Raw genomic sequence first — 15,009 nt, 5'->3', positions numbered from 1 at the left:
CTAAGTGTCTTGGCATCACCACGACCAAGCATGCACATGAACCCACTATTCCTTAGAGAAAAACATGAAACTCCACTGGACATATGGAGGAATTGAGGAGTTTCAAACTACATGTTTTGTTTTGTTTTTTAAAAAAAACCTGGTTTCCTGAAATGGGAACGAAAATGAAGTTTACTAAAGAAGAGACACTTACCTGATTGCTCTTCAGAATAATGTAAGTTGACAAGGTGGAAATAAGGCAAAGCTGCAGTCAGAAGTACAACTGCTTTACATTTACTGGTAATAATGGGGCATATTCTTAATTTGAGAACAATACATCTCAATAGTATATGAACCTTATTCCTAATGTCAGATTCCAGATAAATGTCCAGGCAAAATTTCAACAAAGTGCACTTCCCTTTGACTACTTTGCATTTTAAGAAGATTTTTGTAAATAACTAAAGGTATAATTTATTGCAGTCATCAGATATATTAACTTGATGTATTATTTAGTAAAACCATGATTTTTTTAAAAAAAAATTTATTCAGAAATTGTGTAAACAATTGTACCACTTGATTTTGTACAAGAAACTCATGAGTTACAACTTAGCCAGCTCGCAAGATTGTGCTTCTTTAGGTTTTTTAAATGAATAAAGGCTCCCTTTAAGGCAGAAATATGTGTTGATTTCTCTGCCATATGTGATTAGCCCTTTCAGTTAACATCCACAATTCACAAGGATTTTTTCCAGCTTTGTTCTGGACAAATTCTCTAGCCTTCAAAAAATGAAGGACAAACTAGAGTACAAACACAGATTATCTAGACATAGCTATGAACATCGTTTATCTTCTGTATAGACCTGCAGATAATGACCCGTAACTCTGTCCCAGAAAGATGGCAATAATCCATATGCAAAATAGATCAAGATTTAGCTGCTATAGTTTGATCTTGTATCACTACTTGCACAAGAAAGTCTTTGGCTTTAATTCCCCTCTTAGGGCATACTAAATTGGAAACAGGATTGATTGAATAGGGCTGGAGAATACACACACCTACAAATCATCTAGAAAAAAAATTTATGAGCAAGTTTAATTTCTTTGTTGTTGTGGACCTGGGAAAGAGAAGGTCTTTCATAGACTTCTAAAGTTGTACTTGTTCATATGTAACATGGATCCTAGCTAATCTGAATTTGATAAGTTGTAAATAGGGGGACAACCCTCACCCAATAAAATTTAATTATAATGTTTGGAATTGAAATGAACATCAAATCTACGTGAAGACAGCCAAGTCATGCAATTTAATTAAATGGAGTGTTGGGCTTAGCTGAGAGGTAGCATCGTCCAATATCCAGACCTAGGCAGTACCTTTAATTTTCATTGCACTTCCTCATGAGAGGAGACAACAGAAAGCAAATAGCCAGGGATAGCTTCCTAAGTGTTTGTGCTTCTGTGTGTGCTTTTCTTTAGAATTTCTTCTAATTTGGTTTCCGAAGGAGATCAAACTCTGCAAATTTTATGCAACTGATATTATACTAATGCGTTATCTGCAGTGAAACCAATGTGTTCTGATGTTAGCTTTTTTCTTCTTCATTTTTGTTTCAAACACATTTTTTTCATCATAGGACAAGTGGAAATTCGTTAATGTAACCAGTACCATAAATACTAGTTCCCAATTAGAACAGTTACTGTTTGTTGTAACCTTCCCTCAAGTTTAGCAGAGTAGATAACAGGAAATACAAACATATGAACAGACGATACCACGCTTTAGAACATCCAGTTTCCCGCATGACCACTATTGGAAATCCAATAACATTACCATGATTCAACTTCCAAGTTTACTGGACCCAGCTAAAGAAGCAGTAACTAAGCAGGTACATTTTTACAGTTCATCCTTGGACTGTCCCAAAACAAAGTTGTGCAGTGTGTCAAGATCTCTGGCTCCTGTGTGTTCAGTTATTTTCTCACCACTACGGAAAAGCAAGAGTGTTGGGTAGCCATGGACCTTCAGAAAGAGAAAAAAAGAAATCTGAAAACACCATCGTTTTAACCTTATCCCTTTATTCAGCATATGTGTTGTGGCTCCCGCCCCCGGACCTGGCCCCGTGCCCGAAAGTGCCTTGGAGCCGGGCCTGCTGCCAGAAAGTGACTCGGAGACGGGCCTGCTGCCAGAAAGTGACTTGGACAGTGAGGGGGAAGGGCCGTAAGGACTTACCTCGGAAGCACCGGCCTCCCTGGCTCAGCTCCAGGAGCCAGAAGCAGGCCAGGTGAAAGAGATAATGAGGCCTCCTTGCCCTGACTCTTCCCCCCCCCCAGGCCACGCCTGCAGACCCAGCTGACAGCAATCAGGCTTGGCTGAATCCTAGGTTTCGTAGCAGGAGAGAAGGGAACAACAGAAGCAGGGGAGGAGCAGGCCTAGGAAGTGCTGTGTCATGGAGCCACACCCCACAGGATATAAAAGGCAGCAAGAGCTGGTGTGTCTCTTTGTATCAGGCAAATCCACTGATTGACTAGAGCTGAAGGTTGTGACTCACCAGCGTCTTGGCAGCTAACGAGGGCTCTTGGCAGACGCTGGCTCTTTTGCTGCCAGAGCTGATAAGAGCTGGCTAATTAAGCCATCATTCGGACGGAGGCGAGGAGGACATAACAATATGTTCATTAGCAGAACCCCCGACACCCCCCCCCCGTTGCATTAAATGTGATTCGGTACATGTCTAAGGCATATTTAAGTCAACTTAAATCACTGTTGTTTTCTTTGGCAGCAATGTACATGTCGTTTGTCTTGACCATCTTTTGCCCTTTGTTTTAATTTCCTAATGCTATAGTCCTAGAAATTACCCAGAAGTCTCCCATCCAAGTACTAACTAGGTCTTCCCATTTTTAGGCTTTTCAAGATCTCCAGCATGTTAACCTTATATAACAGGTGTGAGGAAACCCTTTAAATCGCAGTGTATGGCTTTAAAAATAAAGCAGTAGGACTGACTAAACCAGAGATGGGGAGCTATGGCCCCTTTATGACTTGTGGACTTCAGCTCCCAAAATTCTTGAGCCAGCTGCCTCAGGAATTGTGGGAGTTGAAATTCACAAGTTATTAAAGGGCCAGAGCTCTCCACCCGTAAACTAAACTAATGCCCACTAGCAATTTCAATGTTTAGCATAAACTCTGCAATACCATCTAGCCTTGTGCTTACAGAAAATCTGTTGCAGACACTGCGTTCAGCAGTGCAGTCTACTTCTGCTATCTTCACATCCACTGGTCCTGGAAAGTTCTTTTTTGAGAGGTTCTCCCATACGGGAGCCAGGTTTTTACAATGTCCACACCTGAAATAAAGAGTAAATTTTATTTTGGTTTTGATGGCTAATGTAAGAAATCCGTTTAAAAAAAAAAAAAGAAAAGAAAATGCAACGAAAACTAAGTTTGGGTATATCACAATACAATCTTGTTAGTAGTCACACAAGAAGTTTAAATACAGATATAAATATGAAGCCTTTCATATAATCCAATCATATCTGATGATAGAAAATCAACTTAAATCACATCTACTTCATTAGACTTACAAGAATCACCACCCATTTTTCATGAGTACAAATATGTATCATCCTACCAAAGGTTCATAAATATTCAACTACTCCCTTTGAATCTGATCAGTTCATTATGAAGGATTAAGGAGATTGTCTTTCTCCAGATTTAGGAGAGAACGACACAATTGCCTTAATTTTGCAATGTTTCTTGGAAAATTGAGGTTTGGAGATGCTTCTGAAACGCAAGACAAAACACACTCCCCTCTTCGTGTTTGGGGAGGAGAGGATTAATAACAAGCCAAACTTTTTGGAAACCTGTATTTTATCATTTTGTGTTGCACTGTAAAAGTAAACTACTTTAACAGCTCTTGTGTTCTTTCAGATGTAGTCATATAATATCTGAGTTAAGGATTGTCAAATCTTTAAATGTGGAAAGAATGTAGCATTTAAACAAAACTTTTTTTCTAAGGTACCTTAAAAGAAGTTAAATTTTGCTGAATGGGATGACAAAAACCTTTCTCTTATCACTGATTCTAGCACAGTGATGGCAAACCTATGACAGAGGTGTGAAAGGTGACATGCTTTTAAGAAAATGTTGGATTTGTCTGAAATGGTGTAGGATTTCCTGCCTGGGCAGGGGGTTGGACTAGAAGACCTCCAAGGTCTCTTCCAACTCTGTTATTATTATTATTATGCCACAATGTGTTGGGTAACATGGCGATATTCACTACCTCTTGACAACTATTCTCAACAGCACACACCCTATTTTCACGCTACTTTTGGAGGCTGCACAAGAATGGGGTGTGCTCTGTGTGACCTCCAGAGCTTCTGAAAATTGTATGAGAATGGGATGTGTATGCAGTTTTTGATGGCTGCAGAGGCTGTGGAAGAGCCTTCTCTGAAGATATTCAAGAAAAGGGGCTTCGTGCAACCCAGAGCAGACGTAGGGGCCTGTCAACACAAAAACAACATTGCCTAAAGGTAAGTGGCACATGGCAGATCCTGGGGAGCACTGGGCTGTGGGGGCAATCGTGCTGTTCCCCAAGGCTTCTGGGTCCTGGGGAACAGTGCGAGGCAGCCTTTTTGAAGGGCAGCAGTGGCACAATGGCTGAAGTTGAAGTTCCGGCCTTTACCTTCAGATGCAGCCTCAGTGCTACCACTGAGTGCCCTAGATGGGGTGGGTGGTGGGTGGGGAGTTTGATTGTTTTCTTTTGTTGTGGGGGATGACACCCTAGTGGAGTCAAATTAGGCATTTTCCAAATTTTTGACACACACCACCCCAAGAATTCACCATTTCTGCTCTAGCATAACTCTAAATTTTAAAAGGTAGAAACAAAGCATTTGTACATCTATATGTAAAGCGCTACATATACAAATGCAGGATTAAAAGTTACAGTGTAGTACAATATGTAACTTCTCAGCAGCTTAAAGGCAATTAAAAATGAACGTTTTTAAAAGTTGGTGAACCAAGTGGCACTTAAAAGTTGGTGAACCAAGCTAAATATATAGTTGTGGATCATCTTCCTCAAAAATGAATGGATAAGCATACTGCTTTTGCCTCTTGTTTTGCTGGATTCTCTACCTATAGGTTTAGGGCTTGTGTGAAGAACAGATCACATTTTAGGTCATAATAGTGCAAACATTCAAAAGGTTCACAAATTTTTAATGCCACTGTACTTTGTATATACTTGATATTTTAAGTAAAATTAGATTTATTTTGAAGATTATTCTCTTTCAAGCTGCGAGTTGCCCTTTACTAGCTTGATAAATAAAAAAAATACATCCATAAATAAGGTTTGAGAATTCTGTCTGTTATATTGATTGCTAAATTTCTTTCCAGTATTCCCCTAAGTAAATTTCCTTTAAGGAGTATAGTTAGAACTAAACTTTATCAGAAATACTTCAATCAATTTTATATATTTTGCAAATAGTTTATTGAGAATGGCACTTGAAAATCTGATTTTATTTTCTATAAATTTCCTTATTTGAACTGTTGCATCATGGGTACACGCCAGTGAATGTTAAACAGTTTTATGAACTCTGAGCTACATCACAAAATCTAAACTACATAAATTGTGGAGTGATCACATCTACAATAAATAGCACTGGAATAAGCATATAAAATCAATATTCTTCTTACAAAACAATTTTTACAAACTAGCAGTTAGAAGCTGAATTTAACATATAAATTATTAAATGCTCATGACATCTAGCTTGAAAAGAATTTATTCCACTCTTCCATAATGTACTTTTGCCATCTGTTCCCTATCATTATCTCAGATAATAAAAATTTCCTTTTAAATACGCTAACTATATATGGAGTGTGTGCATTACGGGCATGTATATATATTGAAAGCTACTAAGATAAGATGAACTTCTTGTTACTCAGCTTAATGTAAATATTTAGTTAAAATAAACAGCAAAAGTAGCCTCCATACACTCTTGGCTACTTAAGCTAACATGTAATAGTTCATATGGAACGGAGAAGGACGTGGCCGGATTTCATGCCAACATAGCTTTTATAAGTAAAAGATATACATACCCATTCCCCAAAGTTCAGTATTTCTTCGCCTATTATAAGTTGTATTGCTAGGATGGGTCAGATGGGAAGCTTCAGTCAATATGAACATGAGCACAAATGTTACATATGTGCACAAAAGTGGTCTATTCTGAATTAGAGGATGAGTCAAACTACTTGAACAGATACAAATTTAGATTCCATTATAATCAGCCATGAAGTCACTGAATCCTGAGCAAATCTCAGACCAGTTTACAGATTCATATTTAATCACTTGATCATTCAAGTATATGTGATTATTGCAAAAATAGCAACAAAGTTAAAGTCTATCAAAGTAATGCATTGAATTCAACATCAGAAGCAACCCAATGAAATCAATGTCATAATTAATTAACTCCTACTATGTATTATTGTAAGGCTACGTCTTGATTCAATCAATTACTTCTAGCAAAGTTAAACTATCATGATCAAGCAATGAACCTTTACAAATGTACATGTGAATTAGCCTTCTAAATGCTCATATACCCCTATACTTTCTGACATGGATATAGATTAAATTAAATCCTATACTTGCAAGGGAACAAACAATTCTCTGAGTTATATGCAGCTGGATAACAGGAAAAAAACCATTCTTAATTCTCCTTCAGGCAAAATATGTTACAGGCAACCTGGAGGTTCACACAGTATGTCAACACTCAAGAAGTAAAAATGTCAACACTGAGGTTTATGAAGGAGGTGGAAGTAACACAGAACTATTTGAGTAGATAGTGTATTAACTGCTAACAAAATAAATGAGGAAAAGAGTACTATCTGAGGACCACATTAAAATAATGCAGTGGGATGAGTTCAGAGAAGACTACATTACACTTTTTATAAAATTAAACTAATATCTGCCTAATATCTAACACTAAACTGTAACCACAAATTATTCATAGCTATCAAAAGTTAACTATGGGTAATTTCAGTTTATCTCAAAGATTCCACTGATATCACAAGAATAGGAAACAATTAACTATATATAAAACTAATAATTTATTCTATGCTGTATCTTCCAATTCCAGAGGATGAAATAGGTAGCTTGGTTGGTAGAATATGCTCCACAACAAAAAGAGAAACAGAAGTTAAATACTTGTAATAAACTTCTTCTCTGAAAACTTACCATGGCGCATAAAACTTGATGAAAGTGATTCCATTAGCCACTTCTTTATCAAAATCTTTTTCAGACAGGGAAAGGACTTTGCCCTATCAAAAGAAATGAAGGTGAGAATCAAATTACCTTACCCAGGATCCTAATTATAAGTCCTTTATTGTGGATATGCAACATTGGTAGCTCCAGGAACAGCATAATCCAAAGGGAAATAGAATGTTCTGGAATTCTCTGGAACATTCTGATCCCACACTGGCAAAATTTTTAAAGTCGAAGTTATGCAACATCTTTCCTGTTTTATACCCACTGCTGTTAAAACTGTGTGACAGCTAAACAGATGTTGAAAAGAACTGGATTTAAAGTAATGGAAATGCTAATGAAGTTTTTACTTTTTTTGGTCCAGTGATCTCTTCGTTTTCCCATGGTTCTTCTTTACGGACAGTACTGTTTATTGTTATCCCGTCTGACCTGTCTGACCTGTCCATTTGTACCCTGTCACCTTGCTGGGTCACATGCTAAGACAGAAAATATTTCTGAGTATCTCAACCTGGCAACACAATATGATGTCACAAGGATAATGACTGAGTTAAAAAAAAAGTAGTGAAATTTAATTTGCTGCCATCCAACAGGAAGTAAATATACTACATTTAAATATACATACAATATATGAGTAGCTTAAATGAAGTGCGAATAGGGAACTATTTTGGCTTTCCAAATACAGGCATATATTTGGAATTGGGCTAGAACTCTAGTTTAGAAAATAATTTTTAGTGAGAGAAAAAAAAATCCCTTTAATGCAAGAACTTCCAAAGACCTACCTCAGGAGTTATTTCTGGTAAAGGTGCTTTGGTGGGTTTAACATCGTTCATGGCTTCTTTGGAATCTTTTAACTGAGATTCAATATACTCTTTCAAAGAATCTAAATCTCTCTTTCCTTTGTATTGGTCAACCTAAAAATCAAACCACAATTATTACTAGCTTAGCAAACATTTTCTAATGTCCTATTAGGATATGATTATGTTAAATAGTTACTGCAGGATACAATAGCCGATAAATATATTATTTTACCAACAGCTTTGACTTAGCTGGATTCCTAGCTTAATTATTTTTAAAACCCTTGAAAACCTGAATGTGTTTAGACAATGATTCTTTGCTGAACAAAACTTGAGGGAGTCATACTGAAATCAGAATTTGGTTTAATTGGGTCTAAACAGACATTAGGAAAATCAAGACTGGAGGGTTTTTTGGGGGGAGGCGGGAGGGGGGGGAGAAACTCAGTATTTTGACTGCAGTTGCAAATGGGCAAAAGGAAGAGGTGTTTGTTTGTTTTTTACTCCAAGGAAAAGGAATCTGAAATGGCAGAAGACAGTTCCAGGATATAAAGGAAATGGCTTAAAGCTAAAGAATGCATTCAACTGGTAGCACAATCTTACTATTAGGCCTTTATGAGGAAAAGAGCTAAGATTTCATTATTCCAATGGGAGCTCTTCATTTACACCTTGCCTGAAGGCTATCTGGACCTCCTTTTATCTTCCTAGTGAAATCCAGAGTTCAGAAGGGATTGCTTTTGTAAATTGGGCATCAATAAAATTGGAACTCTTACAACAAAGTTTATCTTTGTTTAACATGTGTATGTGTTATGATTCAATAATATAAAGATTTAACTTTATATGCCAGGTTTTCCATCATCACAGTTGAGTGGGCTGAAAGATAATCTAGTCCAAAGCAATCATGTAAAAGTAAAACTGTAATTTCACAAATAAGCCCAATTTGCAAATTTTCTTACCTTTTCTCCACTTCTGAACCAAAGCAGAGTTGGATAACCCCGCACCTGATTTTCTGAGCAGATTGTAGAATGCTCTGTGCAGTCCACCTAGGGATTCAAGGTTTTTCTTTAATCCACAAAGCCCAATGTTATAGTGTAAATTTATACAGTAAGTATATCCATACACTCAACTGTACAAAAGAAGCAACTACTGAATTGATGTACTGTAAATTAAAGTGGGTTATGTATGGAGCTAAACTTATTAGAAATGGTGTTAAAATAAAATACGTATTTCTACACTTATAGGCTCCCAATTTCAAACCACAGAAGGGGAAACAGCAAAACTGCTGGCTAAGACTAGAGTGAAAAAAGGAGATATGTAAACCCAATAAAATAACTAAATTGATAACACAATCAAAGAACAAGCATGAGACTTGAAGTTGAAAATAGCATAAAGACATAATTAACTTTTTAAAAGATTTTTGTAAGCATCATTAAAAATCAATTTGTCAAAACTTAAGCAAAAAAGAGTTTCATGCATAGAAAACCAGGAAAGAAAGAACATTAAGAAAATGAAAACAGCGAACGATAGTAGAAATTTAGAACTTTAATATTTAGTGAATGGAATGAAATAGGGGAAAAACAGTTAAAAGATAAGTAAGGTAAAAGATTATGAAATTAAACTGATAGAGATGTACAAATGGAGGAGCCATCTAAATCTTGTTCATATTCTTTACATTTTTTCAAACATACATTGGAACTACCGATAGATCTTTTTAAAATCTAAATATGGCCAAATAGAAAAAGCTACTAAAGAGAAACAAGGTTACATGTAACATTTAACCAACACACCAACAGAAACATTAAATGAGTGAAGAAGAGTTAAAGAAAGTATAATGGATTGAAGCGGAGAATCAAGCAGTCTGGAAGACAAACAATAGTGCAATCGGCATGGCATGAAGCGTGTTTTTGGAAAAGGAAACACACATTTCAAAGCATTATAAAGAGAATAGACAGACCTCAGCTAGAGTAGGAATGTGAGCCAAGCAAGGCAAAGAAGAATCAGAGAGAATATGCCCAAAACTCAACTTGCAGAGAAGACTGAAGAATGAAGTTGGGACTGAAAGAGAAAAAGAAGATGAAAGTGACAATTTAAGGGGAAACAAATCCTGTCTTGTGTACACTAAGTTTGAGACAATGATTGAACCACCTCCAAAGCAGAAACAGGCCTAATTTAATGGAAAATATTAGACAAACTTTTGTGTTTATAGGCAGCATATCACTAAAAATCATGCTTGGAGATATTTGCCTTCATACAGAAGTTTGTTTATTTTTTTTAAAATCTAGCTATATTCAGCAGATATTTATGCTTGTTTTTTGTAATACAGAAGCTGGGATAAAATACACCTGGAAAACATTGTCTAATGATAGCGGACAAGGACTAAAGAGGAAATTGTATTATCAAAAGCAAATATACAGTAAGTAAAAAAATCAACTAAGAACAACATCCAAGGACCCTGAGAGGAAGCTAAAGCCCATTAAAGAAAATATAGTGTTTGTTTAAAAAAATGATAGGAGGGAAACCAAGGAAATGCCAATAAACTCCAGAAAATGAAGCAAAAAAATAAAAAATGAAAATCTATATCGAATTGTAAGAAACAAGGAGTGTAAGAGCTGACAATAGTTCTTCTGATGTGACACAATTAATATAATTAGAGACATCAAACAGAGTAAAATCTCCCTCAAGACAAATTGCAATCAAAACATAAAACACCATAAAAAAACTGGAGTCTAAATATTTAAGAACAACTTAAAATTATTAAAGAAAACAATTTAAACTAATGGCGCAAATTGAAACATAAAAAGTAAAAGTATCTAGAAGAGTAGGTAAACATTAAGTGTTTAATTTAAAGTTATAGGGCTTGGGAAAATAAAATAGATTTTGCTTGGGGCTAAAAAGTAAGAAAAAAAGTATGCCTTTCTGGGAATCTGCATACATATTCTTAGCAGCTGCACCTTATACCTCAATCTGGGTGGGGGGCATACAGAAAAGACTCTCTCCAAAGATGATTATAGGACTTGGTGGAATATACAAAATACGATATTGTGATCCCAAATCATGAAAGACTTAACAGGTTTCCACCTGAAATGGATCCTGAAATGAACCAAGAGACACTGAAATATTGGGATGATTTGATCCTAAAACCTAGTTCTTCTTATTTCTGTAGTTGCTATATTTCATACCACCTAATATTTTCACAGTGTTGAAAAGCTCTGCTCAGATTGAGATGTCTACCACGGTATTCTTCTGCAGAGGGTATAAAAAACTGCCAAAGATTCAAAGAGAATCAATCCTCCTTATAAATGAGTGATGGGAAGGGGCAGAGAAGAAAGGTGACTGGCTATTGTATTTTGTCAGCATCCTTCAGTATTAATGACATCCAACAAAAGTAGTGATAGGAATCGAACAGAAAAGTTGGTAGCAGAACAATCAAGGTTAAGATATGAACTACAAAACAATACAATTTAAAACGTAATTAGTAGAACTTATCAGAATAAAAAAGGGATGAGAGCAAATCTTGAAGACAGGGAAAATGTTAAGTAAGGAATCATACATAAGGAAATAATTAAGAATAGGAGCTAGAAGTATGGAGAAAGATAAATCAGGATACAAAATCAGAAAAATAAGTAGGGAAAAGAAACGGTTTCAATCTATGAATTAAAATAAAAAACTTAACTTTGAAATAAAAAAAATGGAAAGGGGAAAATAAATAACCAAAAACTTTCATAAAAATGAAATGAGCCACCCCATTTTTCATAGCAGGAGTACTCTAAACCTTGAGAATATTAGAAGCAGAACTGTTAAATTATCAGCTGCAATATGTATGCGTGTATGCATTTAAATTGGGATGCTGCTCAACTCTGAGTATCTAAATTCATTAAGTACAGAAATTATGGTTTCTATCTGACCAAAGCAGGGAGGAAAAAGAAATTAATTCATTTACTTTAAAGGCAATCATTTCTCTGTCCCTAATGCTCTGACGAATTGAGATAGGATCAAGCAAATACACAATACTTTTACGCCCACTGACCTCAATGGAAATAGACTAAATTACATACTTTTGATTTCAATAAAATTTGAAGCAGCTTTCCCCAGACCAGTCCTTAGGGACTATAATTCCGAAAACACATGGCTCAAAAAAGTGACTCAGTAAGAAAGAAAATAGGTGAAGGGCAACATGAAACAAGAAAAAGAAATTAGCAGAGAAAAGGTTAAAAAATTACCAGCCGCAAACTGCATTTTTAAAAAAGGTAAACATTTCTTAAATATGGCTGAGATTTTTATCAGCTTTAACAGTGAATACTGTTACCCAACTGAATATTCAAGACAACTAGCAGGTTTTTTTCCATCAGAAAGCCAACAATATAACTGCACAGTTGTTCCAATAGCTACAAGCAAATGCCTACAATGAAAACAAGAGCGCTGCCATAAAAGTAAGCTGCATGGCTGACTTTTTTCTTCTTTAAGAAGCGTATGGTACCCTGTCTCTGTATTAACTACTCATGAGATTTCTTACAAAGGGTAAGAATTTCTCCAGGATAAGCTGTTTGCTAAAGCTACTTCTCAGGAGGCCCAGGACTCAATCGATCAATCTCAAGCAAATGGACAAGCAAATGCATTTTGACTAACACACAACTCAGAAATTATGGTGGGTGAATAGCTTGCATGAAAGATTCCAAAATGGGACTTGATAATTTTTATTTTAGTCTATGTAGCAGTGTGGGTTTTTTTGGTCAGTGCTACTCCCTAAGTAATTCATTTTCAACTTAAGAAGATTGAATTGCCTTGCCAATCAAACTTACCTTTCCAATCTTGACGGACTTTGACTGTTCAAGGGACATAGACAACTGTTCCCAAGTAGGTGCCAAAGCCTTGCAGTGGCCACACCAAGGGGCATAGAATTTGATGAAGTGATTGCCTTTAAGAGAAAAGAAGGAATGCAGTACTCACACAAAACAGTGTTTATTCATTCATTTAGTTATTACGTATCTCTCTTTATGCAGTACTGTTTCAAGAAGAGGCAAGTTTTTGGCTTAGACCACAGTTAGATTTCCATTCCCAAAGAATTGCACTTTGATTTCCTGCATTACACACTAATCTTCTAGTTTTATACTGAATACTCTTGATTTACTCTGGATTTCTCCATCCTAATAATTCAGTAAAAGCAGAGTATTTGTTTGAAAGTCACCTTTCCAGCTCTGCAACTTGTAACAGAGTTCCCCAACCTTTCTGGCTTTGTGACCCAGCCAGGAGGGAGGGGGAAGAGGAGATGCTTCTGCGTGAGTGGCAGGCAAGCACACATGCACCTGCCACTTGTGCTAATGGAGTGTGCTACACAATCACTAGCAGCTCATGCAAGTGGGGATGCTCGCCCACATTTCTGCAGCTGGGTTGTGAATTGCTCAAGGCCCGGTAGTTGCCGTGACCCAGGGACCCGTACCTTATAATAATATATATCTTTTCAAAGTTCTCAGTCAAGTTTCCTCAAATAGCAGAAATTAACATTTGCTGATGTAGCTTAGTTCTAAAACTTTTCACCAAACTTCCAATTACCATACATTCGGTGGTGAAATTGATTTTTTTACTACAGGTTCTGTGGGCGTGGCTTGGTGGGTGAGGTAGGGAAAAGCTATTGCAAAATCTCCATTCCCACCCCACTTTGGGGCCAGCCAGAGATGGTATTTGCCGTTTCTCCAAACTACTTAAAATTTCCGCTACCGGTTCTGCAAACTGCTCAAAATGTCCGCTACTGGTTCTCCAGAATCTGTCAGAACCTGCTGGATTTCACCCCTGCGTACATTCCTCTTTAAATCTTATAGATCTGCTTGGGTGGATGACAACAGAATTTCTGGTGAATTCTCAGTGGAGGAAGATACTGGAAATAAAATCTATTCCAACCATGTTGTAACTAATAACTCATTATGTGCCACAGGTTTGATAAAGTAGAAAAGCCTTTCAGAACACCATTTGGAACTGAACTGCCATTCACACCAGAGAATAATCAGCCACTGCTCCCACTCCAGCCTTAAACTGAGAAATGAGTAGGATTAATCATCACTATGGGTCTAAGTTAGACCACAGGTCAGTACAACTCATAGAATTAACATTGTTTAACGTTCCAATAATGGAGCAACTGCTACAATCAAGACTATTAATCAGATTGTGGAAGGCCTCTGTCAGATTGCTGTCTGGCCCAATTTTTTTTTTCATTATGGGATACTATAAATTAAAAGTTTTTAAAATGAAACATTAAAAAGAATGTTCAGTATCAACGATCACTATATAAATTTGGTACTGTCTGAGTTTGGTTGTTTGCTTGCAAATATTTCATTATCCAAACTAGGTAACAGCTAGTAAAGAATGTGGTTTGCTTTCAGTTCTAGTGGCTTGTCCTGTCAATGTTGGTGGAAGTGGTCTTGGAAGTTCTTTGGTTGGGCTCTTTACTGTTAGCTTGTTTAGCAGTTCCTTGATTGGGGCATTGTTTACTTCTTGAGTGTTGGTCTTGTTCTGACCTAGGCTCCCTGAGAAAGCTTAAATCACACAGTTAGTCCCCAAAAAACCCTCTTTTATTTAAATGTCTGGGAATTATGGTCATTCACAGCCCGTAATAATTCACAAAAAGTCTGTGAAGAGTCCTACAGATGTTTGCCACAGTCTTTCAAGGTAATGCTGATAAGCACCAATTAGTTTTGCAAGGCCAAACACAGCACAAAGTCAAATGGAGCTTCTCAGAGTTTGAACTGACCAGAATGAATAAACTGCTTCCTGAAAAGGCTCACATCTGTTTGCACCTCTCTTATGTCTTATGAGAGGGGCCAATCATCTCCAAGCCTTACTTCCGAGTTGCCCCTTTTGTCTTAACTGTTCTTGCCTCCTGGCAGCTAGCTCTGCACATGCGTGCACTGGGAACAGGCTCTCTCTGTTCTTCTGCCTTGCTGATGTCAGATTCCAGAGGCTCCGGAGCAGGGATGAAATGCTCCTGGTTCGGACTGGATCATCCGATCTGGTAGCAATGACGGCGG

At 36.9% G+C, this 15,009-nt stretch overlaps 1 protein-coding gene across 2 annotated transcripts in view; it reads right to left on the bottom strand.

Moving 5' to 3' along the window:
* Positions 1–763: 763 nt before the first annotated feature.
* TXNDC5 (thioredoxin domain containing 5) overlaps positions 764–15,009 on the bottom strand; it is a 30,632-nt gene continuing 16,386 nt past the window's right edge. Inside the window, exons 5-11 of one of the 2 annotated variants that reach the window (XM_058175970.1) lie at positions 12,790–12,905; positions 8,947–9,033; positions 7,979–8,110; positions 7,550–7,675; positions 7,173–7,255; positions 3,165–3,294; positions 764–1,978 (exon numbers count right to left, since the gene is read on the bottom strand). In XM_058175970.1, the coding sequence (XP_058031953.1) occupies positions 1,856–1,978; positions 3,165–3,294; positions 7,173–7,255; positions 7,550–7,675; positions 7,979–8,110; positions 8,947–9,033; positions 12,790–12,905 (797 nt within the window). In that variant the 3' untranslated portion in view covers positions 764–1,855. The remainder of the gene's footprint in view (positions 1,979–3,164; positions 3,295–7,172; positions 7,256–7,549; positions 7,676–7,978; positions 8,111–8,946; positions 9,034–12,789; positions 12,906–15,009) is intronic. The other variant, XM_058175971.1, reaches the window with a different exon arrangement.

This window comes from Ahaetulla prasina, chromosome 3, assembly GCF_028640845.1.
Source record: "Ahaetulla prasina isolate Xishuangbanna chromosome 3, ASM2864084v1, whole genome shotgun sequence".
Classification (NCBI taxonomy): domain Eukaryota; kingdom Metazoa; phylum Chordata; class Lepidosauria; order Squamata; family Colubridae; genus Ahaetulla; species Ahaetulla prasina.
This window is presented reverse-complemented; position numbering and strand designations above follow the sequence as displayed.